The 26,249-nt window shown below is 35.7% G+C and overlaps 2 protein-coding genes across 2 annotated transcripts in view; both read left to right on the top strand.

The window, feature by feature from the left end:
• omd (integrator complex subunit 5 omd) overlaps positions 1 to 7,314 on the top strand; it is a 79,915-nt gene extending 72,601 nt beyond the window's left edge. The window contains exons 3-4 of the mRNA XM_089101922.1: positions 43 to 162; positions 7,010 to 7,314. Of these exons, the coding sequence (XP_088958048.1) occupies positions 43 to 162; positions 7,010 to 7,243 (354 nt within the window). The 3' untranslated portion in view covers positions 7,244 to 7,314. The remainder of the gene's footprint in view (positions 1 to 42; positions 163 to 7,009) is intronic.
• Positions 7,315 to 13,742: 6,428 nt separating this feature from the next.
• LOC148943242 (reelin-like) overlaps positions 13,743 to 26,249 on the top strand; it is a 215,875-nt gene continuing 203,368 nt past the window's right edge. Inside the window, exon 1 of the mRNA XM_089101779.1 lies at positions 13,743 to 13,969. Coding sequence (XP_088957905.1) covers positions 13,780 to 13,969 — 190 coding nt within the window. The 5' untranslated portion in view covers positions 13,743 to 13,779. The remainder of the gene's footprint in view (positions 13,970 to 26,249) is intronic.

A 26,249-nucleotide genomic window follows, 5' to 3' on the forward strand; every position in this document is an offset into this window, starting at 1 on the left:
TGAAACCTCAATTCAAACTAAATTACATTACTTTTTATTTAGCAAAGACCCGAGTTGCTAGAAATGACGTCAAAGATCCTTGACTTAATGTCCCTTGGTCAGCTACTTCCACCACCTTTGACTATGATCAGCGAGATTTTAGCCAAAATCTCTCCACAAGAAGTAAGTATATCCTATTATTTTCTTAATTTTATATCGTTTTTATGATGCTGACTCAATGGATTCTCACTACAGACTATAACTAGGTTAAATTTAATCAAGGTTTAATGTGTGAGTGTTAGAATAAGAGCTTAAAGGCAAAGGCCAATCTGTCATCGGCTCCATTGATGTTACAGCCTGTCCCGGGCTGGACAGGGCCACCTGGCTGGAAGGGGTCACCTGGCTTGCTACTCGTCCCTATGAAAAAGACAACAGAAACTCAACAAAAAAGTTTTAAGAAAACGGAAAAAAGAGGAAAAAAAGAGCACAAAAAAAAATGCTCCCTATGTAAAGAAAGGGATTTGGTTTTTGTTCAAGCTAGGGGACTGTAAGTGTCATGTGTAGGGTTTTCAGCCATGGCGATATCCATGGTATAATTTTTATTTAGATTTGATTTCAAAATAATTAATTTTGGGTTGCGATTCGTCGACGTTCATCCTTTACTAGGTTGCAGCTACTGCTGCTATTACGATGGGGATTAGGTCCTTAGTGTGCAGCAAAGCCAACTTAGTTGGACCGCATATTATTGAATACCATATGGCCAAAGGAGACGAGATTGTCCAGAGAACCCCTTTTGAAGAAATTATATCCTGAGAAATTATCTTGGGATTGTTTTGGGTACCCGGCCCACTGACCATATTTCAAACAATAGGCTATACGAAAAGTGTGGTTCAATCCCGCTTTCTAGGGCTATAATAAGAGAAAAGCTGACATTGCTAGGAACCGTTCTGCGGATGAAGGATGACAGATTGCCAAAGATTGTACTTTTCAGCCAAGTGACTTGGGCTAAACAGAAAGCAGGTCGTCCGCGGTTGGGGTGGGAAGATGTCATATAGAAAGATTCAAAGGAAATGGGAACTTTCTGGGAGGGTGTAAAGACGGAGGCTTTGGATAGATTGGGAGGGAGGAGGAGCGTGCGTAGCTGTGTTGACCTCAGGTGGCTCGGTGCTGCGGTGGGTTGTTAGTAGTAGTAGTACAACTGAAATCTACGGACGGCTTAGACCTTGTTAGCATTGGATTAGGAACATGTCCACAATTCTGCATGGCTACCTTATGACCTCAGATGAGGTTTTAGGGGAGGGGTCTAACCACAGATGTGGTTAGACTCGTCTTGGGCGCAAAAGTTTTACGGGTGCAAAATTTCGGTTATAATCATTTTTCAATTTTATTAAGATAAAGTAGAGGGCGCAATTGGCAGTAAATATAAGGAAATTGAATCCGAAATGTTTATTTTTTCCCATATCTTCACAACCCTTCCTTGAAAACAAAACGAAGTAGACCGAATTTATGCAGTTTAAAATTGAATTTTAAGCAAAAAGTAAGTAGACCGAATTGAAGAATTAGAAGCAATCAGTTGGGACGAGATAATTAATAATTCTGCAGAGGCTTAAGTAAGAAAAGTCAGATTTAAATAAATGAACAATTTTGTTGATAAAGGAAAATTTGATCATTAAATGGAAATTTTGTTTAAATTTGGCCTGAAAATTTTTGGGAGACAGGAGGGGGAGGGCGCTAATCAAGATTTTACCCCGGGCTTAGGAGAGACCAGAATGCCAGCGTATGGCCACCAATAACTCTGGAGAAACTTAAACAATAGTGTCAAACGAATAAAATTTTATTTGGAGAATTGGGTACTAAAGAAAAAAAGGAAAATTACTCTTAGTTTGGTGGTAAAAATTAAGCTTTAATTTGATTGGTTTGCGTCTGTGTGTGATGTATACTCATAAGTCAATCACATTAATCAGAAAGAGAAGCCAAATAACCCCGCCCTTTTACAATAGAGGAAGAAATGGAAAAGCGTTCAACCTAGGCTCATTAAAGGAGCCTAGGAAGGAGCGACTTGTGGCAGGCACGCACCCATGGGGAGGGGGATAGGACTGTAGCCCCCCACTCCAGGAAAAAATTACATTCTTTTTTAAAATCTTATTTAATCCACTCGGTTTTATCATTCATTCCTTAGTCCCTACTCAAAACTTGCATTCAAAGAGCTAGAATAAACTTAAATTGATGCCTTAAATACCGTTTTTTCTAGGGAATTTTTTAAGTTTTCCGTTGGTTGGCCCAGGAACTCCCCCCCCCCCCCGGTCAGTCCTCCATAATTATTTTATGTGAGCGCCCCTGTCTCGTGGTAATAATAAAAAAGCCTTAGAAAAGGAGTTATGATAAAAACGTATAAATTAAAATAAATTAATTTTATGATGTATCTAAATATGTAAAACTCATTAAATTTCAAGTTGTAAAACAAAAGTTATGAGCTTGAGAAAACTTACTATTATACACAACCATTAAAGACAGTTTGTCCAATAAAACTAACGACAGTGGAGTAACGCATAGTTGGACATTTTCTATGTTTTGATTAGGCTAGACGTAAATAGCGACAAAGACCACACTGCATTTCCATCATAAACAAAAAAAAAAGACAAAAAAACAAGTAGAACAGTAGAGAATTTTTTCGTAAGACATTGGGATTGCAAACTTTAAATTAATATCCCCTCCCCCTTATGTCCAAGGACCGTCCTCAGCATAACACAAATGAAAATATAAAAGAGAACCTTACATTAAAATACGACCATTAAAGCTAATTTTTTTTTAAAGCAACCCTAGCACCCTTACTTCGACGAAGTTCAACCAGGCCGTTTGACCGTGTTTTATGGTGTTTGACCCCCCCCCCCGTCCCCTTAATGTTTGCCCGACTTGTAAAAATGTAACAAAATTGACTATAAACCAATTTTTGATGTATTTTTTTAAGTGCCTGAGTTTTCAAACACTTTTGGTCCTCAGTTTTATAGATTACGAGCAAGCGTTCGATTCTGTTGATAGAAGAGCTTTAGTAAAGGTTTTATCCTTGTATGGTATACCAGACAAATACATTAAGGTGATTAGTGCTATGTACGAGAATAACACTGCTGCGGTTAAGGTAGGAAATGAGGTTAGCAGCTGGTTCTGTATTAAATTAAATAAAAAAAAACAAGTTTTTTAAACTGAAAGTAAGGAGCGACATTAAAACTTAAAACGAGCAGAAATTATTCCGTATATGGAAGGGGCTTTCCCCTCCTCAACGCCTCGCTCTTTACGCTAAAGTTTTTTATTGTTTTAAAAAATATAGTTTTGAGACAGAGTCAAACTTTAGAGTAAAGAGCGAGGCGTTGAGGAAGGGAAAGCCCCTTCCATATACGGAATACTTTCTGTTCGTTTTAAGTTTTAATGTCGCTTCTTACTTTCAGTTTAAAAAACTTGCTTTTTTATTTAATTTTTGAACTTTTTTTAATTAATGCAGGTTTTGATTTTGGCTCACCGTGCATGAATAATTAAAACAAAATTTGCATATTAATTTTACTTTTATTTGGTTAAATAGCTTTCTCGAAACTTGTTTAATTTTATTTACGAACGTTTTTATTAGTAATAAATATACTTAACTTACGAATTAACTTACGTAACGAACTTCTATATTCATATATTTTTAATACGTATATTAGGGGGTTTGCCCCCTAGTCAATACCTTGCTCTTTAATATAAAGTTCAAATTTTGTTCCAATTCTTTAAAAATGACCCCTTAATCACAAAGGCCGTTAATTAGAATAGATAGCTCTTTTGAAAGCACTAAAAAAAACTATAGCGTAAAGAACGAGGTATTGAATTGGGGGAGAACCCCCTCATATACGTAATAATTTCTGTTCATTTTAAGTTCTAATGTTGCTTCTTACTTTCAGTTGAAAAAACTTGTTTTTTATAATTTAATTTCTGATCGTTTTTTAAATAATGCTTGGAAATCTGGTGCCCCCTTCATAGAAATGTCCCTTACCCCAAAGAAACATCCTCCACGGAAAGATTCTCCCGAGTAACCCCCTCTTTCAGCCCCCCCTACCTGAAAAAAATTCTTCCTGAAAATGTCTGTATACTTCCCAATAACCAATACAATATGTAAGCAATGGGCAAAGTTCATAACTTGCAGCCATTCCCCTGGGAACTGTGGGGGATTAAGTCATCCTAAAAGACATATTTATTAGATTTTCGACTATGCTGAACAAAATCGCTATCTTAAAATTTTGATCGGGTGACTTTGGGTAAAAATGAGCGTGGAAGAGGGTCTAGTTGCCCTCTATTTTTTTGGTCACTTAAAAAGGACACTAAAAATTTTAATTTCCGTTCGAGTGAGCCCTCTTGCAATATTATAGGACCACTGGGTCAATACGATCACCCCTGGGGAAAAAAACAAACAAACAAATAAACACGCACCCGTGATCTTTCTTCTGGCAAAAAATACAAAATTCCACATTTTTGTAGATAGGAGCTTGAAACCTCTACAGTAGGGTTCTCTGATGCACTGAATATGATGGTGTGATTTTCATTAAGTTTCTATAACTTTTAGGGGGTCTTTCCCCCTTTTTTCGAAAATAAGGCAAATTTTCTCAGGCGCGCAACTTTTGAGGGGTAAGATTAAACTTGATGAAACTTATATGTTTGAAATTACCACAGAAATCTGATTCTTTTAATGAATCAAAATCTCGTTTTTTTAGAGTTTAAGTTACTATAGAGCCTGGTCACTCCTTACTTGGTGTTCTTTACCACGAACTGCTTGATTGGGAGTTAAGCAGGGCTGTATTCTATCCCCCTTTATATGGATTATTTTGATGGACTTTGTTTTAAGGAGCACAGGAAAGGCAATGGGAGACCACGAAATCAAATGGGGAGGAAAAAGTCTCCCGGACTTGGATTATGCTGATGATTTAAGCACCCTAGATGAAAGTGGGAGCAAAATGAATGAAGTTTTAGAGGTTTTACGAGTTCAGGATGCTAGAATTGGTTTGAAAATTAATGTTAGGAAGACTAAGTCACTAAGGCTAGGAATAAGTGAAGATGAAAAGGTGACGTTGGGTAATGATAGGATTGATCTGGTGGGCAGCTTCACTTACCTTGGTAGTATTATTAGTAAAGATGGTGGGAGCAGTGAAGATGTTAAAAGTAGAATAGCCAAGGCTCAGGGTGTTTTTTTCACAGTTAAAAAAAAGTCTGGAAGAATAGGAAGATAAGTCTGCTAACCAAGATTAGAATATTAGAAGCTACAGTACTGACAGTGGTCAAATATGGCTCTGAAGTATGGATGCTCCAAAAAGCAGATGAAGATTTGCTAGATGTTTTCCAGAGAAATTGCTTAAGGATTGTTCTGGGTACCCAACTGACTGACCATATTTCAAACAATAGGCTGTACGAAAGGTGTGGTTCAATACCGCTCTCTAGGGCTATAATGAAAGAAAAGTTGAGGTGGTTAGGGCACGTTGTGCGGATGAATGATGACAGATTGTCGAAGATTGTTCTTTTCGGCCAACCATCTAGAGCTAAACGGAAAGCAGGTCGTCCCCGTCTCGGGTGGGAGGACGTCATAAAGAAAGATTTAAAGGAAATGAGAACTTCGTGGGCGGGTGTAAAAAGGGAGGCTTTGAATAGATTGGGTTGGAGGAGGATCGTGCGTAGCTGTGTTGGCCTCAGGCGGCTTGGTGCTGCGGTGAGTTATTAGTAGTAGTAGTAGTAAATTGTGGATAAGTGAAGAAGAACGGCTCAGCTGGAATTCTTAGTGGGGTAAAGTCTCCCTTCATTGAGGAAAGAAGAGTTGATTTGTACGATTATACTTTCTCTCGAAAAGAGAGCAAACTAATTGACCTCTTTTAATCCAAGCATTGGGTACTTACATGTTATAGAGACCACACTAAAGAAGTGAAGTTAGGTCAATCCAAATGAAATATACCAAAATACGATTAAAATTTAATACTTTAGTAACAAAATAATGGAAAATACGACAGAAAATTATGGAAAGCAGGCCGCCCAGAACGTATTAAATTAAATACCTAACCTAACCATCTCTATATTTTAAACTTTTAATTAGAGTATACCTGCATAGTTACCGTTAATCTCGCTCAGGCTATGCTGATTATCCCTGAGTGGACACAGAAAGCCGGTTTCATTACATATCAAGGACAAAATGTGGTCGCTATAACACGGAAGTACCAAGCATTGTTCTGCGGAAGTGAAACATAGGTTTAAAATTCTGCTTTTAGGGGTTTACTTCACATTTATGGTAACCCTGGGTTCGGTACAAAAATGACCGGAAATTAATTAAAAAAAAAAAAAAATCAATTGAAAAAAAAAATGCTATTTTTTTAGATGCTATGAGATGTATTATTTTGCAAACGTGTCACCCGTGCCCGTGTGTATGGCGAGGAAATTTGGAAAAATAAAGCATTGAAAAAAAAATGTGCCATTTGGAACTTCACTTGTCCTTGAGTATCGTTAAGATAAGTTGCAACAATGTAGGCACATATGGAAGTGAGATTGGAGGATATTCCCTAGTCTGAGATAACTTCGGGAGGATTGGTCGGAAGGAGCCCCTTTGCATGAGGACCATTCATTGTGTGTATTTGTAATGGAGTCGTACATCTGTGTGGAATTAACGTACAAAAAATTATTCCAGCGTTGAAAATCTGTCCACTTTGTCTTTAGATTTCTTTTTCATGTCTTTTGAACGAGGATTTTCAATATTCTTTTTTTTCAAATGTCATTTTAATAGGAAAATAGTCACTAATAAGGATCAGTGTTGCCAGATGGCTGGTATAAGATACCGCAGCCATGAAAACGAAAATGTGCCGAAGTTACCATTTTTCAAGCTAAAATTCGCCAAAGGTGTAATTTATGATGAAATTTGCTTCAAATGTGTTTATTTGAAAAGCATGGTTTGCAAAAAATCAAATGCCGCAAATGTGGTATATCTGTTAACCCACTCGTAACATTCTTTACTTATGTATATCTGTAATTACAGGTAGCCGTACTTTTAAGAGACGTATGGAGCTATATGCGTGAAAACGTTCCTAGTCCAGCCCTATTCAGCAAAGACTCAAATGGATACATTTGGAGGGATTTTAGGAACCTCCATGTTGAGACGAGATATATTGATAGGCTACGATTAATTGTCCTATCGAACATAGAAAAGCTGGGATATTGTTACAAAAGAATAGTGGACGTGGAAGAAGGTGACAAAAAGATGATTCATTAAGGTTACTTCGGTTGGTTTAGTCTAACCTGTGTACATTATTATAAAGTTTTTTTTAATATAAATAAATACTATTTTTTCTTTTTATACATCTGAGTCACGGATTTTTAACTTGAAGATGTTGCGACTTGAAATATTAAAAAACTAAAATTTATTAAAATAAAAAAAAATAATGGTAATGGAACCGATGTATTTTTCTCTAAAGAGGAGGTTTTTTCTTCAATTCTTAAAACTATACGTCAAGAATTTACTTTCAAAGGGATTTGGCAAGTGAATAAAAAAATAAAATAAAAATGAAATGAAACGAGATAGGCCGTATCCAGTGGGGAGGGGGGGGGGTAGCGGATTTGAAGCCTCCCCCCGGAAATGTTTGTTCAACTCATAAAAACATAACAAAAAGTTAAAAAAAAAACTATTTTTGAAGTGTTTTTTTAGTTACCCCCCCCCCCCATCGGGAAAATATTCTGGGTACGTTCCTGGAAACGAGTTACCTTTATCCATAAAACAAAGAGGAGTTTGTAGTGTCTTCATTAAAAATAAGATTAAGCATGCCCCCAGGGCATAACTTACAACCTTAGCCCTGAGGGCTGTGGGTGGGTTGTCATACTCAAAGACATAATCCTGCCAAAAAATTATTGACACAATACCAAACCTAAATAGTTGCTTAGACCCTGCTGCCTTTTTATTTATAAATGAAATGATAAATTTGAAAAACGGGTAGCCTATTTTTTTAAATAATGCAGTTAACTGCAGAATCACAAAGCTTCTTTGTACAAATAATAATTAAAATCCCAACATTTTGGCTTCGGAAGCGTGTATCAGCGATGATAAAAACGAAGGAAAAAATACCTAACTTAAACAAATCAACACCTACATAAAAAGATGAGAAAACAAAAGAAACTGAAACGTCACACAAAAAAAGGACAAAATAAAAGGAACTCACATTTAATCATTTTTTTTTAACATAGTCCAATATGAGATAACATACAACAAAACACATACTAGATCTTATATCAAAAGAGATCTCATATGTACAGAGTAGTATGCTAGAGGCACCCTTGAACGTGAACTTGCATTTTGAACTTTTTTAAAATAAAAACTATGGTTTATGATATATGAGTTTCTATTGTTTTTATTTTTATTTTTGTTTTATAGAATGTGTATCTTTTCTCATCTTTTTATGTACGCGTTAATTTGTTTAGGCTAGTTTTTGTTTACTTATTTCTTTCCTTTTCTTCTGTTTTGGTAATGTGGACTCATAATGTTATGAATTCTATTACTATTTGTTCAAAGAAGTTTCCATTATTGTAAAGTTCACCGTCTTATCAAAAGTTTTACTTGTTTTTCGAAATTTGTAATTTATTTTATTAATGTTAAATCTAACCAGTGGGATAAATTGTGTATAAATAAAAGCAGAATCTGCCAGACGAGCCTGCACAGTCTAACCAGTGGGATAAACTATATATTACTAACAGAAGAGCCTGCCGGACGAGCTCGCACAGTCTAACAAGTGGAATAAACTGTATATTACTAATGGCAAGTTTTCAGGACGAGACTGCACAGTCTAACCAGTGGGATAAACTATGAATTACCAACAAAAGAGCCAACTGGACGAGCTTGCACAGTCAAACCAGTGGGATAAACTATATATTACTAACATCAGAGTTTGCGGGACGAGCCTGCACAGTCTAACAAGTGGAATAAACTATAGATTACTAACAGCAGAGTTTGCTGGACGAGCCTGCACAATTTAACCGGTGGCATAAATTAAATATTACTAACAGCAGAGCCTGCACAATCTAACCAGTGGGATAAACTATATATTACTAACAGAAGAGCCTGCCGGACGAGCCCGCAGAGTTTAACAAGTGGAATAAAGTGTATATTACTAACGACAAGTTTTCAGGACGAGCCTGCACAATCTAACCACTGGGATAAACTATGAATTACCAACAATAGAGCCAACTGGACGAGCCTGCACAGTCAAGCCAGTGGGATAAACTATATATTACTAACAGCAGAGTTTGCTGGACGAGTCTACACAGTCTAACAAGTGGAATAAACTATAGATTACTAACAGCAGAGTTTGCTGGACGAGCCTGCACAATTTAACCGGTGACATAAACTAAATATTACTAACAGCAGAGCCTGCCAGACGAGCCTGCACAGTCTAACCAGTGGGATAAACTATATATAACAGAGTTTGCTGGATGAGCCTGTACGGTCTAACCACTGGGATAGACTATATTTAACTAACAGCAGAGCCTGCCGGATGACAGAAAAAAAGTAAGTTTTTCTGTGGGACGGCAACCTACTAAGTATTTTATGCAAGAAAAATACTCGCTTCAGGTACCTATTTCATGCCGTTACACTAATATGTTCAGAGCTGAAGATCAGTAATTGGCCGGGAGTTTTAGATACTTACCAACTATACAGGTAGAGATTTTTTTTTGCTGGTTTTATTTTAGAATTTAAAGCCTTGGCCATGTCGTTCTATTAGTGCTCTTAATTCTTTTGATTCTGCTCCAAGCCGCCATGTTTTCGATAACCCCAGCCATACGATACTTTTTGAAAAATCCTCCCTCATTAGCAATGACTCAGGTATAAAACAGGTTGTTCGTGAAACAATAGAAACTTAACTCAAGGTAGGTCATAAAATTTCTTAAAATAGGGATTTGGGGGAGTATTTAATCAATGCTTTATGCACCAACTTAATTAAACACGATTTGACAAATTATATTACAAAATCAAGAATCAATACTATTGAACCTGCTACTAAGAGACCTTTGAGGTTAGCTGCCAAAAAGGCAAGAATAGGGTCAAAAATATGTTCTTAATGTTTTATTTTATCCGAATGAATTGTCTCGTTTCGTTTTATCCATCAGTCCTGGTTGAACTTCGTTGAAGTAAGGATTCTGGGACTGTTCTAATATTTAATTTTAGTCTTAAAGATCACATCTTACTGTAAGTATTATTTTATTTATATTTGTTTTGCTGAGGACATCCGTTGGATATAGGGCCGAAATATTCGTTTGAGCTTTGAGGAAGTTTTCCTGTCTAAAAAATTCCCTAATAATTTGCTTTTTGTTTGTTTTTATGATGGAAAGGCAGTGTGGATTTCGTTCTTATTTAAGTTTGATTTTTGGTGCCTAAATAAAATGATGGTACAGAAGGAAATCAAAAAAGATCATCAACGTAAAAAAATGCCATCAAAAGAAAGTAATTTCTCTCTTTTGATTTTGCCTTGGTAAAACGGACAGACAGCACCTTCTTTGCAGTTACTTAAAGGATCATTTTGGGGTATATATAATTTTGGGGTATATATAATTTTGGGGTATATATAATAGGAAACTGCAAGAATTCACATAAGTAGTAAAGTCGTTTTGCGACCCACAACAACACAAGTTTTGTGATTTTTGCAAAATAATGTTAAGTATAATAAGCAAGAACATAATTTGTCGACCAGAAGTCCCCCCTGGCATACGCAACCGATCTAGAGTAGTCACAGACTCACTGAAGGCATTATGGATATGGATATAATTGGAGCTATAAGTAAGGAAATTTTTTTCTGATATATAGTAGCAGGTTTTGGCTCAATGATTCTTTAGAATTTCCCGCTAAAACATTTTGTGCGCTCACTAGTCGCTCTCTGGTATGTAACATGATGGCATGTGCTATGTGATATGTATATGTGTTTACCTGCAGATGGCCAGTAATATAGGGGGGTAGTAATGGTATTGGCCCCCCTACCAGAACAATGAATAATAATAACAAGATTACCTTAAAGTATATGTAATGTCCTTCATTTTTCTAAAAGCTCTATAAATATTTCACGATTTAAAATCTTCTCCCTCACCCGCAAAAAGGGATGCTCCAGCATGTAGCAGAAAATTAGTACACTGGATAATCGATTAATTTTTCACTATAGCTTGGCTTTGGAGAAGAAATAAATTTGAACTTGTTGGTCAGTAATGCTAACGGTAAAACTATAGTGTTGAAATCACGGAAATGTGACTGATAAGTAAAAAGACATGAACACAAAAATCAAATACCAAGCTACCAAGGTTGCGTTCACAATTTTTCAATGTACAACCCAAGATTGCTACTTTCCAGATTGACCGGTTGATGAGTGGTTGCGAGAGGGTTGAAATAACTTACTGAGACGACAAGTAATTAGAGGGGTCGAATGTTTATTTCATGGTACGAGAATGTGTCCTTATTATATTATACTGTTTTTGAGAGCGTCAAGTACTGAGAATGGTGAAAGAAGGATTGGTAACTATGAGCAGAAAGCAGCCTAGCGCTGTGATCTTTACCTTTTTCAAGCAGAAAGAAGCAATAAAAGGACAATTAAAATTATTGTACGTTCATTTTGATATGCTAAAGCCGTCAAAAAGTCAAATACAACCTTCATTTGAATCAAATTTAAAAACTGAAAGACGCTAGGTCGAATATGATAAATTAAGGTATGTATCTAGTTTATGGCTATGATCAAATCTGAACAGGGTTGCAATCAATACTGTTTTAACGCTAAATTGACTACTATTTTGTCATTTTAGTTCTTTCTGTCAGAACTCAAAACGGAGATCAGCACGACCGGTTTGGACTTTAAGGGTCTTGTGCCGTCTCCTTTACCTTTAAATTTTTCATGATACTGATTTCAGTAATTTTTGCTCATCAGCAAGATAAATCTAGTAGTTTCTTTTCGTAAAAAAATATAATAAGCCCATGAAGAAAGGTATATCTAAGGGAATAAAACACTTCTTAAATCAGAATTCTAAAATTTATACAACATCGGGGCCTACTGACATTCAGTTTTTGTCACTTAAATGACGGCAAGTGTCAATTCGCTAGCCCTGGATTTATAAAAAAAAATTCATGCTTCTTGAAAGAAAATACTGTTTTTCCTCGCTTTAAAATATAAATTTTCACGACTCTAATTCTTTCCCCAAACCCCCCTGGGCTCTGGTGAAATAACGGGCCTGATTTGTAGTGTAAGCTTTTGGAAGAAACTATTGGGGAAAGTTTTTCATGTTGCATTTTGCCATTGAAAGTCGTTTATAGTTTACAATTAAGTACATTTTCACTGCCATGATGTTATCCTGTTATGAATGTTTTGTTTTTAAAAGGATGGTGACCATAAGGGAAGTTTCCCCCCAAAGTTTAGTAACTTAATTATTTTTAAGAAAAAAAAAAAATGATTAGCATCTGTTGTGAACTTTTTGTTAGTGGCGTTCTTGACTAGGTTGCAGCTACAGCTGCAACTATGAAAGTGTTATTGCTTACCGTTTCATGTCTGGAATCAGTATGCCAGCAAAAAAAACAATTGATGGTAGCTTTTTTGGTTCAACTTTAATCATAGTGAAGACTGAAGAGTTGTGTTCAGCGTTCCCAGGAATAAAAATGTGATGAAAATCAACGTTTAAGTACGATAAGCGACAAGGTGAACAGTTTTGTTCATCTTGTCGACTCTGCTCTCGAGCCTTACGATTATGTAGTGTAAGGAAGGAAAACTTACAATTATGATGATAATAAAAAACAAATATTCCAATATGTGAATTTGATGGAGTAAAAACCGATTTTTTTGTTGTTTGGAGAAAATTATTAGAAGATAAAGTACTGTAAAATGTTTTATATAATCAAAAATATTTATAATTTTAAATTTTTTCTGTTTGACAAGATTCCACTGTGTAACCTGTGATCAGAAAGACGAGTTCAAGGGAACACTTCCGTTCAGGTGAAGCTGAACATACGAGTGAAATAAGGACAAAATACTGGATATACTATCAAATGGTTCGATTTACTGACCAGAGCTTAACGGCAAAATGCATCTTTAGGACAACGATAATAAAATTTAATTTAGGTGAAAAGTAAAAGAAAGAAGAATTGAAAGGCAAAACAGAGAAATATTAAAGTCTGACTGTTTGAAGCTTGAATGTCCATAATTTGTCTTAATATTGATCCCTGATGTCGGTCGATACTTCACAATTAGTCTTAATAAGCTGAAGAGCACCATGTCTCTTGGAGATGGACTTTTTTCCTCTAAGAGCCTATAAGATGGGGATGTAAAATGTGTTGTCTCTGATCCAACTAAACAATTTGGGTTGTGGGATAATGTAGGACTTCTTTTACAGTAAGATAGTAATGTCTTTTCTACAGTTAAGTAACAAGGTAAGTTGAAATACGCTATATGTACACAGACTATCGAAATAACGTATATGCATTATTTTCGGCTGCTGCGGGGAGGGGGTTGAGTTCAAACTTTCAAATGGATCCTGAATTTTGAATCGGAGGGGATAGTAAATTTTAATCTGGGTGACAAATATGGGCGATAAAACATAGCAATATTGGACTAAGATTGTTCAAAGCTTAAGTTTTACTCTTGATTGGTATTTGATAAAAAGCAAAATGCCGTTTTGAGACAGACTTTGTATGCCTCTCAGAACCAGATATTCATTAGCAATATTTCTGCAATCGTTATCAATTGGGCGTTTATAACATCCTGTTTTGAAAGTCATTCAAGTGTTTAAAGGGAGACAATGCACTTCTTTTTTATTTTGCTTACATTTCCATTATTTGTAAATGCTCAATCTCCCTTATCATTCGTATCTTCTCCCTTTTATTTTGTGTGTCAGCATGATGATAGAGGAAATCCATATCAAGGGATAATTCCCAGCATTATAATTGCTGGAGCTGATAGTGTTTATGAATCAGGGAAATTATACCAAGGTAATTTGCTCATGTTTTTTAATTAAAGGCAGAGTTTGAGCAGTCTAATAACCCAATCGTTTAATTTGACGTAATTTTTGGAGTTTTAATATCAGAGAACTAGATCTAGATTATAGACCTAGATTCTAGATCTAGATTTTGATACTAGATTTAGAACTAGATTCCTAGATGAAGAATTACAGCTTGTATCGTATTTAATATCTACCATTTTGCTGCGAAAAGGTTACCAAGGAAGAAAAAGATGAGGTCTAGAAGTGAAGACACGTGTTCAGTACGTCCTTCTGAACGTGCTGTTCAGTATGTGTAACCAGCTATCATAGGCAGCGCACTAGCGCTGCCTAAGTAAAGAACGATGTGGGCACAATGTGTTTATTTTTGTTTTTTCTCCATACCCGGGCACTTCGTATCGAAGGAGTTGTCGTAGAAACTTTGAAAAGGGCTCATTCGATTGCAAACTGGAGTGACTAGTACCCTTTTGAATAGTCGAAAGTGATTGGAGGGCAGCTAGCCCCCCCCCCCGCCCATCATTCCCCCAAACACATCCAATCAAAATTTTGAGATAGCCAGCATTTTGTTCAGCTTAGCTAATTTCCAGATAGAAAATACGTTTTTGAGGAGGACACTCCCCCACAACCCTCAGAGCAAGGGTTTTAAATTATGCCCTGGGGGTATATAAGGTTTTTATAGAAGGTGTTGTCGTAGAAACTTCAAAATAGGCTCATTCGATTGGAAATTCAATGGGCTAGTACCCTTTTTAATAGTCAAAAGTGATTGGAGGGTAACTAGGTCCCCCCACGCCCATCATTCCCCCAAGCACATCCAATCAAAATTTTAAGATAGCCATTTTGTACAGCGTAGTTGATTTCCAGATAGAAAATATGTTTTTAGGAGGACACTCCCCCACAGCCCTCAGGGCAAGGGTTTTAAGTTATGCCCTGGGGGCATATAAGGTTTTTTTTTAAAGTTATTGTCGTAGGAACTTCAAAAAAAGCTTATTCAATTGGAAACTCAAAGGCCTAGTGCTCTTTTTATAGTCGAAAATGATTGGAGGGAAACTAACCCCCCCTCACTCCCATCATTCCCCCAAACACATCCAATAAAAGTTTTGAGATAGCCATTTTGTTCAGCGTAGTTGATTTCCATATAGAAAAAATGTTTTTGAGGAGGATACTCCCCAACAACCCTCAGGGTATGGATTATAATTTATGCCCTGGGGGCATATAAGGTTTTTATTAAAAGCTTTATCGTAGAAAGTTTAAAAAGGGCGCATTCTGTTGTAAATTCAAAGAGACAGTGCCCTTTTTAACAGTAGAAAGTGATTTGAGGGCAACTACCCTCCCCCCTCTCACGCCCATCTTTTCCCCAAACACATTCAATTAAAATTTTGAGATAGCCATTTTGTTCAATGTTGTTGAAAGTTTTGAAAATTATGATTTTGAGGCTGACAAACCCCCCAAACCCCTCTGGGCAAGGGGTGTTAGTTATGCCCTGGGGGCATATAAGGTTTTTATCGAAACCGTTTTCGTAGAAACTTCAAAAAGAGCTCATTCAGTTGGAAAATGAAAGGGCTAGTGCCCTTTTTAATAGTCGAAAGTGATTGGATAGTGACTAACACCCCTCTGACGCCCACCATTTTCTAAAACAAATCCAATCAAAATTTTGAAATATCCATGTTGTTCAACGTAGTTGAAAGTTCTGGAAATTAGGTCTTTTAGGATAATAACCCCCTCAAAGCCCTCAGGGCAAGGGTTGTAAGTTATGCCCTGGGGGCATTAAAGTTTATATCGAAAGTTGTTATAGAAATTTCAAAAAGGGCTCATTTGATTAGAAATTGAAATTGCCCTTTTTAATAGTCTAAAGTGAGTGGAGAGTAAGTAACCCCCCTTTTACGCCCACTATTTCCCCCAAAACATTCAATAAAGGTTTAGAGATAGCCGTTTTGTTCAACATAGTTGAAAGTTCTGGAAATTATGTATTTAAGGATGACAAACCCCCGAGCGCCCCAAGGGCAAAGGTCGTAGTTTATGCCCTGGGGGCATATAAGATTTTATAGATAGAGTTGTCGTAAAACTTAAAAGGGGGCTCATAAAATTCGAAATTGAGAGGGCTAGTGCTCTCCCTTTGTAATAGTCGAAAGTGAATGGAGCGTAAATAAACTCCCTCTCACGCTCACAATTGCTCCAAACACATCCAATCAAAATTTTCAGATAGTCAGTTTGTTCAACGTAGTAGAAAGTTCTGGAAATTAGGCCTTTGAGAATAACCTTAGGGTGAGGGTTGTAATTTATGCCCTGGGGGCATATTAGGTGTTTTTAGAAAGCGTTGTCGTTTCCAAAAGTGCTCATTCGATTGGAAATCGAAAGGCCTAGTGCCCTTTTCAATAGTCAAAAGTGATTGGAAGGCTTGACATTTTTATAGTAAAGATCGATGTGGGTATCATGTATTATTTTTTGTTGTTGTTTAGACCAGGGCACTTCGTATCGAAGGAGTTGTCGTGGGAACTTCGAAAAGGTCTCATTCGATTAAAACTAGAAAGGGCTAATGCCCTTTTTAATAGTTGAAAGTGATCGGAGGGCAACTAGTCCCCCTCCCACGCCCACCCTCCCAATTGCCCATTATGTTTAAAAACTAAAATTTGCCTTAATATTAAATCAAAATGCACTGTGATAATGCTAATTCCCAATAAGGCATCTCAGCAGTATCCCAAGAACGACTAAGTATATTACGTTCAAATTTTCGGGGCTACTTCTGTCCTCAAAATTTAACCGAATCAAAATAGCTCAAGTGTATCTAGGCTATCAGAGAAAGAAAGCAGATGTTGTTCCGAATGGTATCAAGTTTTCCATTTCAGGTCAACTAGAGGAGCTATGAAACTAAATTAAACAGTACTTAACTAAATTTGTGTCCAGATTTTTAAACGGGTGTAGATTGTTAAAAATTGCTGAAAATGTTTCTCCAGCATACAAATAGCAGGCCAAACTATAAATTCTTAAAAAACGAAAAGATTTAAAGTATTATTTTCTTTTTCCCTGAAAAGACTATGTCAATATAAAACGAACAGAAATTAATTAAAAAATCTTTTTGTACAAAATAAGTTTTTCAAACAAAAGTAAGGAACTCCATTAAACAAGAACAGAGGACAAATAAAATCAAGCGTGAAACTACCACAAATCAGCATCGATAAATAAATGAAACCAAAAACGAACAGAAATTACAATAAATAACCAAGTCAAACTCAAAACGAGCAGAAATTAACATAAGTTGGGCGCAAAACCCCTATGCCTTCCCAAGGCCAGAACAAAATTTGCACTTTACTGAAAAATTACAAATGAATTTGCATTGTCAGTTTAATATACATATACTGATATTTAGTAATCAAAATGTTAATATTATTTGATTTATTAAAGTTATGAAAGTACAAACATTTATATATTTTTTTCGAGATATTTTCTTTTTAACATTTATATTTCGAGATTAATCTAAATTTCCTTAAACATGAGTGAATAAACTTTGTATTTTCTGAAAATTATCTTTAAACTGTACCATGAGTAAGATGCGATGTATTTAAAATACCAAAATAAAGTTCCTTTCTAAAGATAATTCCGATTTCTTATTATTAAGCTAAATCTAGTTGCAAAAATGAAAAGTCCTTAATCAGCAAAAAAAGAGAAATTGCATTTCTAGCTTCAGTCAGACAACGGCGCTAGTCGTTCGAATTTCGCTAAGATAATTGTAGCAAAAAAAAAATGCACTGCATAACATTTATAAGGAAGTTTAAAAGGCAAAAAACTTTGTGAACTCCTGAATCATCTGAAAAATCCTAAAGAGATTATTGAACGAGGATTCGCGTCCTTGGATCATTTGGTCCAATGGCAGGCAGTCCCTACAGCGCAGGACGAAAAAACTGCGTTTGGGAGTGGGGTAAATGTGCCTTTTTAATTTGAATGTTAAGTGAGATCTGAAACAATTAATGTTAAGTTAGATCTAAAACAGTTGGTACCGTAAAGAATCTCGGTCACCATTTATTGTCATTGAAGTGACCCGTTGCTGTACAACTAAGCATGTGAGTTCAATAAATATCTTGTCTTCTTATATGTGTTTATTTCACTTGTATGTCTGCGTCTAGTCCGATGATAGGTAATTAGTTCGCCAGTCTCCAAGCTAAATGCTCCCAAAGGAATCTGATCTCCAGATAGTCCGAGAAGAAGAGGCCACGCTTTTTCATTCCTACAAGCACCAAAAGTTGTCATCGCCACAGCTTAGAAAGAGTTTCTAACCCCTGCTAACCTATAAGAATTCGTACCTCTTAAGCAAGATCTAATTACGCTGCGGAAACCAAGCTCTGAGACGTCAGTATGTCTAGTTCAATAATTCTTAATTCCTCGTAACTTTTAATGGATTAAATTAAATGAAATAAATCAAAAATATTCAATATCAGCACTAAAATACAATTCGATTAATATATATATTAGACGAATTACGGCATCCGGCTCAAATTTAAGAATTAAGAAATAGGGAAGTAAACCTATGCCATTCATATCTGATTTATTGAGAAAGCCGGGTTTTGTTTTTGATTAATAAGAATACGTTTGATTCAAATACTAATTTTTCTATCACAAACCATAACAAATATTATCTTCAATAATTTTTCTATCGCTACAAAACTAAGCATGCAATATATATGTTACAGTTTGAGAACTCCCTCTTATTGTTTAAATATTTTTTGTATTAATTTAAAAGCAAAATATTTCCAAAACAGAAGTTTTTTGAAGGAAGAGTAGCGCGCCATTTAAAAGTCTTAAAACGAACATAAATTACCATCGATCAATAAATGAAAACCAAATCGAACTGAAATTAAAATAAATAATGTTGTCAAAAAAGAAATAAAAAATGTTACTCTAGATCAATATGCGAATCCTAAAACGAACAGAAATTAAAATAAATAATTCAGTCAAATTTGATGCGAGTGAAAATCACCACAAACAAGAGCAGAGCCACCGTCTTTAAACCTTTGAAATGATAATTCATTCTAAGAAAGAACTTAAATTACAATCAATGGATAAATGAAAGCCAAAATGAACTGAACTTAGAATAAAAAATCTGATCAAATACAAAGACGAAAGATCATAGGCAGCGCGATAGCGCTGCCTAAGTAAAGAACGATGTGGGCACAATGTATTATTTTTTTTTTCTTCTTTCTCCATACCCGGGCATTTTATACTGTAGGAGTTGTCATAGAAACTTTAAAAAGGACTCTCATTCGACTAGAAATTAGAGTGGCCTAGTGCCCTTTTTAATAGTCAAAAGCTATTGGAGGGCAACTAGCCCCCCCCCACGCCCATCATTCCCCCCAGCACATCCAATCAAAATTTTGAGATAGCCATTTTGTTCAACGTAGTTGATTTCCAGATATAAAATACATTTTTAAGGAGGACACTCCCCCACAACCCTCGGGGCAAGAATTTTAACTTATGCCCTGAGGGCACATAAGAGCAATATTGGCACAATGTATCATTTATTATTTTTTTCCTTTAGAGCAGGGCACTTCGCATCGAAGAACTTGTCGTAGAAACTTCGAAAAGGGCTTATTCAATTGGAAATTGGAGTGGCTTGTGCCCTTTTAAATAGTCAAAAGAGATTGGAAGGCAACTAACATCCCTTCAACGCCCACCATTTCGCGAAACACATCCAATTAAAATTTTGAGATATCCATTTTGTTCAGCTTAGTTGATTTCCAGATAGAAATTATGTTTTTGAGGAGGATACTCCCTCAGAGCCTTCAGGGTAAGGGTTGTAAGTTAGGCCCTGGGGGCATATAAGGTTTTTATATAAAGGCGTTGTCGTAAAAAAAAAGGCTCATTCTATTGTAAATTCAAAGGGCTAGTGCCCTTTTTAATAGTCGAAAATAATTGAAAAGCAACTAACACCCCTTCCACGCCCATCATTCTTCCAAACACACCCAATAAAAATTTTGAGATAGCTATTTTGTTCCACGCAGTTAAAGTTCAGGAAACTATACCGTTGACCAGGACACTCCCCCCATATTTTTCAGGGAAAGGTTCATAAGTTATGCCATGGTGCCATATAAGTTTCTATTGAATTCTTTGTCTTAGAAACTTGAAAAAGGGCTCATTCGACTGTAGATTAAAAGGTCTAGTGTCTCTTTAAATAGTCGAAAGTGATTTGAGGGCAACTAGCCCCCTCTTTCGCCCACCTTTTCCCCAAACACATCCAATATACATTTTTAGATAGCCATTTTGTTCAGTGTTGTGGATTTCTACATAGAAATTATGTTTTTGAGGACAATACTCCCCCACAGCCCTCAGGGCAAGGGCTGTAAGTTATGCCCTGGGGGCATATAAGGTTTGTATAGAACGCGTCGTCGTAGAAACTTCAAAAAGGGCTCATTCGATTGCAAATTGGAATGGCTAGTGCCCTTTTTAATAGTCGAAAGTGATTGGAAGGCAGCTAACACCCCTTCCACGCCCACAATTTCTCCAAACATATCCAATCAAAATTTTTAGATAGCCATTTTGTTCCACACAGTTTAAAGCTCAGGAAATCATACATTTGAGCAGGACACTCCCCCCACAGTCTTCTGGGCAAGGGTTTTAAGTTATGCCTTGGGGCATATAAGGTTTTTATTGGAATCTTTGTCATAGAAACTTGAAAAAGGGTTCATTCGATTAGAAACTCAAAGGGCTAGTGCCCTTTTTAATAGTCGAAAGTGATTTCAGGGTAACTAACCCCCTTCTCACGCCCACCTTTTCTCCAAACACATCTAATCAAAATTTTTTGATTGCCATTTTATTCAACGTAGTTGAAAGTTTTGGAAATTAGGTCTTTAAGGATGGCAACCCATCCCCCCCCACAACCCTCAGGGCAAGGACTGTAAGATATGCCCTGGGAGCATGTAAGATTTTATAGAAAGTGATGTTGTAAAAACATCAAAAAGGGCTCATTCAATTAAAAATTGAAAGGGCCTGTGCCCTTTTAATAGTCGAAAGTGATTGAAGGGAAACTAATCCCCCTCCCATGCTCACCATTTACCCAAGCACATCCAATCAAAATTTTGAGATATTCACTGTGTTGAGTGTTGTCAAAAGTTCTGGAAATTAGGTCTTTTAAGATGATAAACCCATCAGAGCCCTCAGTGCAAGGGTTGTAAGTTATGCCCCTGTGGCATATAAGGTTTATATAGAAAGTTGTTGTAGAAATTTCAAAAAGGGCTCATTTAATTGGAAATTTAAATTGCCCTTTTTAATAGTCGAAAGTGAGTGGAGAGTAATTAACCCCTCACACGCCCACCATTTCCCCAAACACATTCAATCAAAGTTTAGAGATGGCCATTTTGTTCAAGTAGTTGTAAGTTCTGGATATTATGTCTTTAAGGATGACAATCCTCCCAGAGTCCTCAGGGCACAGGTTGTAAGTTATGCCCTGGGGGCATATAAGGTTTTTAATGATAGACTTGTCTTAAAAACTTCGAAAGGGGCTCATTCAATTTGAAATTGAGAGGGCTAGTACCCTTTTAATAGTTGAAAGTGATTGGAGGGTAACTAACCCCCCTCTCACGCCCACCATTCACCCAAACACATCCAATTAAAATTTTCAGATAGCCATTTTGTTCAACGTAGTTGAAAGTTCTGGAAATTAGGTCTTTGAGGATGACAACCCTCCCCCCCCCCCTTGCCCTCAGGGCGAGGGTTTTATGAAGCTAAGAGAGGAAAGGAAATAATAAATGATAAATAAAACCAAAAAAAGAGTGAGAAAACGAAGATTTTGTCAGCCAGTGGTAAAATATGAAGACGAAAAACCAGCAAATATTTCGACAAGGACCTCCGCCAAGTCGTTCTCAGTGCTAAAAAAGAGGGTTGTAAGTTATCCCCTGGGGGCTTATAAGTTTTTTTTTGAAAGCGTTGTCGTAGAAACTTCAAAAGGGCTCATTTGATTGGAAATTGAAAGGGCTAGCGCCTTTTTTAATAGTTGAAAGTGATTGGAGAAAGATTAACGCCCTTCTCACGACCACCATTTTCCCAGACACAATCCAATCAAAATTTTGAGATAGCTATTTTTTTTAACGTAGTTGAAAGTTCTATAAATTAGGTCTTAGAGGATGACAACCACCCCCACAGCCCTTAGGGTAAGGGTTGTAATTCATGCCCTGGGGAAATATAAGGTGTTTATAGGAAGTGTTATCGTAGAAACTCAAAAAGGGCTCATTCGATTGGAAATCAAAAGGCCCAGTGCTCTTTTTAATAGTCGAGAGTGATTGGAAGGCTTGACATTTTCATAGTAAATATCGATGTGGGTATAATGTATTAAATTTTTGTTGTTGTTGTTGTTTATACCAGGGTACTTTGTATCGAAGGAGTTGTCGTAGGAACTTCGAAAAGGGCTCATTCGATTGAAAATAAAAAGGGCTGATGCCCTTTTTAATAGTCAAAAGTAATATGATTGAAACTAATCTCCCTCCCACGCCCCCCCACCCAATTTACATATGTTTAAAAACTAAATTTTGCCATAAGATTAAATCAAAATGCACAGTGTTAATGCTAATTCCCAATAAGGCATCTCAGAAGTATCCCAAGAACGGATGAGGTACTACTATTTGTGTCCAGATTTTTAAGAGGTTGTATGTTGTTAAAAACTGCTGAAAATTTTTCTCAGGCCAAACTATAAATTCATAAAAAAAAACGAAAAGATTTAAAGTATTATTTTCTTTTTCTCTGAAAAGAGTATGTCAATATCAAACGAAAAGTAATTAATTAAAAAAAACTTTTTCCACAAAGGAAGTTTTTCAAAGGAAATTAAAGAACTCCATTAAACAAAAAATGAGCAGAAATAAAATCAAATCATCTACCAAGCGGGAAACTACTACAAATCAGCATCGATAAATAAATGAAAGCCAAAACGAACAGAAATTACAATATTTAACCGAATCAAACTGACAACCAGCAGATATTAACACAAGTAGGGCACAAAACCAGAACATAATTTGAAATTTACTGAAAAAAATATAAAAGTTTTTACTTGTATAACTTTAATAAATCAAATAATATTAACATTTTGATTACTAAATATCAGTATATGTATATTAAAGTGACAATGCACATTCATTTGAATCAAATTGAAACATCAAATTGAATATTTGATGTATAATGATATTAATTGTAGAAAGATCCATCAGTTCAAGAATTTATTTCACTGTAATTGTATTTTTATTTTCAATGCTTTAAGAACTGGAAAAGAAATTATTTGTAATATAATCCGTTTTCAGTTAAGCTCCGATGACGCAGTAGGCTTTTGGGTTTTATTGACAGTTAGGAAAAGAGGCAGTATCCAATCAATTGTTTGTAGGGAAACTATATTCGTCTTTAACAAATTCAAAAAGAGCTAATAAATTAAACTGAATATTTGATTTATAATGATATTATTTGCTGAAAGCCCATCAGTTCAAAATGTTACTATAATTTTAATGTATATTTTCAATATGAAGTACAAAATAAAATATTTGACATAAAATTAGTTTTCAGTAAAGCGCCAATGACGCAGTAGGTTTTAGACTTTTACAGTGAGAGAAGGAGGTCATACCCGAACTTTTGTTTGTAGTGATTTTTGTTCGTTTTAAGCTTGATTTGCATGTTCAATTTAAGTTTTACTCGTTTTCAGATTTATTTATTAATTTACATTAATATCTATTGTATGTTTGTTTGCATTGATTGTTTATTTAATTTCTGTTCGTTTTAAGTTTTATTTGTACTTCAATAGGAAACTATTTTTTTTTTTCGTTTTAAGCTTGATTTTCATATTCAATCCAAGCATTAATGGCTTTAATATCTATTTATTCATTTATAGTATTACTTGTCGCATGCTTTTGCTATTATTGTTTATTTAATTTCTGTTCGTTTTGGGTTTCATTTATTCTTTAATAGTAATTTCTGGTCGTTTTTAGTTTGAATTTTAAAAGGTATTTGTATCTGCTGAGCTTAATTTTAAAATTGCCTTTACTTTTCTTTGAAAAACTTATTTTTCGGAATTTTTTTTTTAATTAATTACAAATAATAATGATATCTCCAGAAACAAAAATCGTTATCAGTAAAGTACAAATGAATTTTAGAAGGTCTAAAGGGTGGGCCCCACTCCGTTTAGGGATTCATTATAATCATCAATAGTCGTATTTTTCTATTTTGGTATTTAAATTGACTATCTATTTTAATTTATGTTTATTTTAGCCTTAGTTTGTCCATTGATAGTATTTTTTTTAAAGTTTGGATTATTTTAGGACTTTATGTCTACTCGTCTTAGGGCAGTAGTGGATCCAGGATTTTAGGAATGGGGGGGGGGAGGGGCTCTTTTGAAAAATGTTCATGCTTAATTAAGCCTAACGTATCCTACTGATATTAAAAGTTGCATGCCTCTGCTTCTATTCGTCATTTAGCAGCACTGTAATGCTATCCACAAAACAAATTTATAAGAACACTACCAGCATTATAAAACAAATTTTCGCCTCCTATTTCCACTATTAGTAAATCTATCAATAACGCTTTCTACACCTATGACAATATTCCGGTGAACATGAAGATGGGCAAGTTCAGTGAGTCCTTCCTCTGTCATTTTGTTTCTTAGTCATGTTTTAATCTTCTCATGGTAGAAAAATGTCGTTCATCTGGTTCTACACTGACAAGTAGGGACATGAGGATCTATAAGAGCACTGAAATGTTCTGGAAAATAGCAGTATCAGTAGTATCCTCGGTCTGCCTTTAAATGCGATTATAGGGAGCGTATAAGTCGAGCCACTAGTCCCTTGAGACGTCGCACCTGTACAATAAAAGCAGTCCCTATATAACCGGCCGGCTGGCAAGATTCTCACGACACACCCCTTTTTCGAGGTGAAATACAAGTGCATGTCCTGTTTCCATGACATGACACGCCCCTTTTTTCACAACATAGATGGCAAGATTCTCGTAATATAATTCCAGGGCATCCCTGGCAGATTCCCATAGGATTTGAAATGGTCCCAGTTTCAAGCGGCGTACACATTGCCTAATGACGGCACACACGTGGGCACTGCGTAATGACAGCGCACACCTCACGTAATGGCAGTGCAAACATCACCGTCACATAATACTGTTTTGAGATTTCATTTTTCGTCGAAACGTTCAGGGTGTTTCTTTTTTTTTTCAAAGCGTTTCTTCTTTCTTTTTTTTTCTTTCAAGACATTTTGGTTCTTTAGTTCTTTGTCCTTTTTAGAACTCGAAAGATCAATTTCTATCCAATAGAACAACGTTCTGGGCTCCAGGACCAGCCGGTTATTTCTAATATTCTGTCCTGGTAAATATATTCTAGAAATAGCCTATTGCACGCAAGGAGATTTCCGATGTTTCCGTTACTAGAATAAGGTGTTTCTTACACCTATTATAATTGGCACGCAGACGGAAAATATACATTTCTAAAAATTGCGCTTGCTCTTAATGTATTCTTAGTAATAAAGGCAGGAGGGGACTACAAGATGCCTAAATTGTGTAAACGCTTAGGTATTGAAGATTCGTCCTAAACAAGGAATCTAAAAAAGACACAGGGCTTTATACGTAAAAATGTTTCAATAAATAATTTCCAGAGGGTGAGCTGATATTAGTAATGAATTTAAACCGTATTAAGAGGTATTTTTGAAGGGCTTTTACTGAAAACGGGTCATTTCTATGAGTGCATGCTAGATTTTCACTGCTCCCTCCACGGAAAAATTCTTATAACACCTCCACCTTAACTTTTAAGCTGTAGAACATGTTACTCTATGCAATTCACGCCACAGTGACATTATTTGACCGCCCCTCTGACATCGCATCATCACCCCTAAGATATTTTCAGACAGTTCTTGTTAATTAATTAAAAAAAAATTTTATGAGAAAGAAGTTTTTCAAAGAAAAGTAAAGGCCATATTATACTTGATATCAGCAGGCACAAATATCTGTTAAAATTCAAACTCAAAACGACCAGAAATTACTATTAAGGAATAAATGAAACCCAAAACGAACAGAAATTAAATAAACAATCATAGCAAAAACATACAAAAAGTAATAATATATATGAATAAATAAATCTTAAATCGAGTAATGCTTAATTTGAATATGTAAATCTGGCTTAATGTGAAAATAAATATTTTGCTATTGAAGTATAAATGAGACCCAAAACGAACACAAACTAAATAAACAATCAGTGCAAACAAACATACAATAGATAATAATATAAATAAAAAAATAAATCTTAGAAAGTGGGATAC

This window comes from Artemia sp. Qi Xiang Cuo, chromosome 15 (genome assembly GCF_049724085.1).
Source record: "Artemia sp. Qi Xiang Cuo chromosome 15, ASM4972408v1, whole genome shotgun sequence".
In the NCBI taxonomy this organism is placed as follows: Eukaryota; Metazoa; Arthropoda; class Branchiopoda; order Anostraca; family Artemiidae; genus Artemia; species Artemia sp. Qi Xiang Cuo.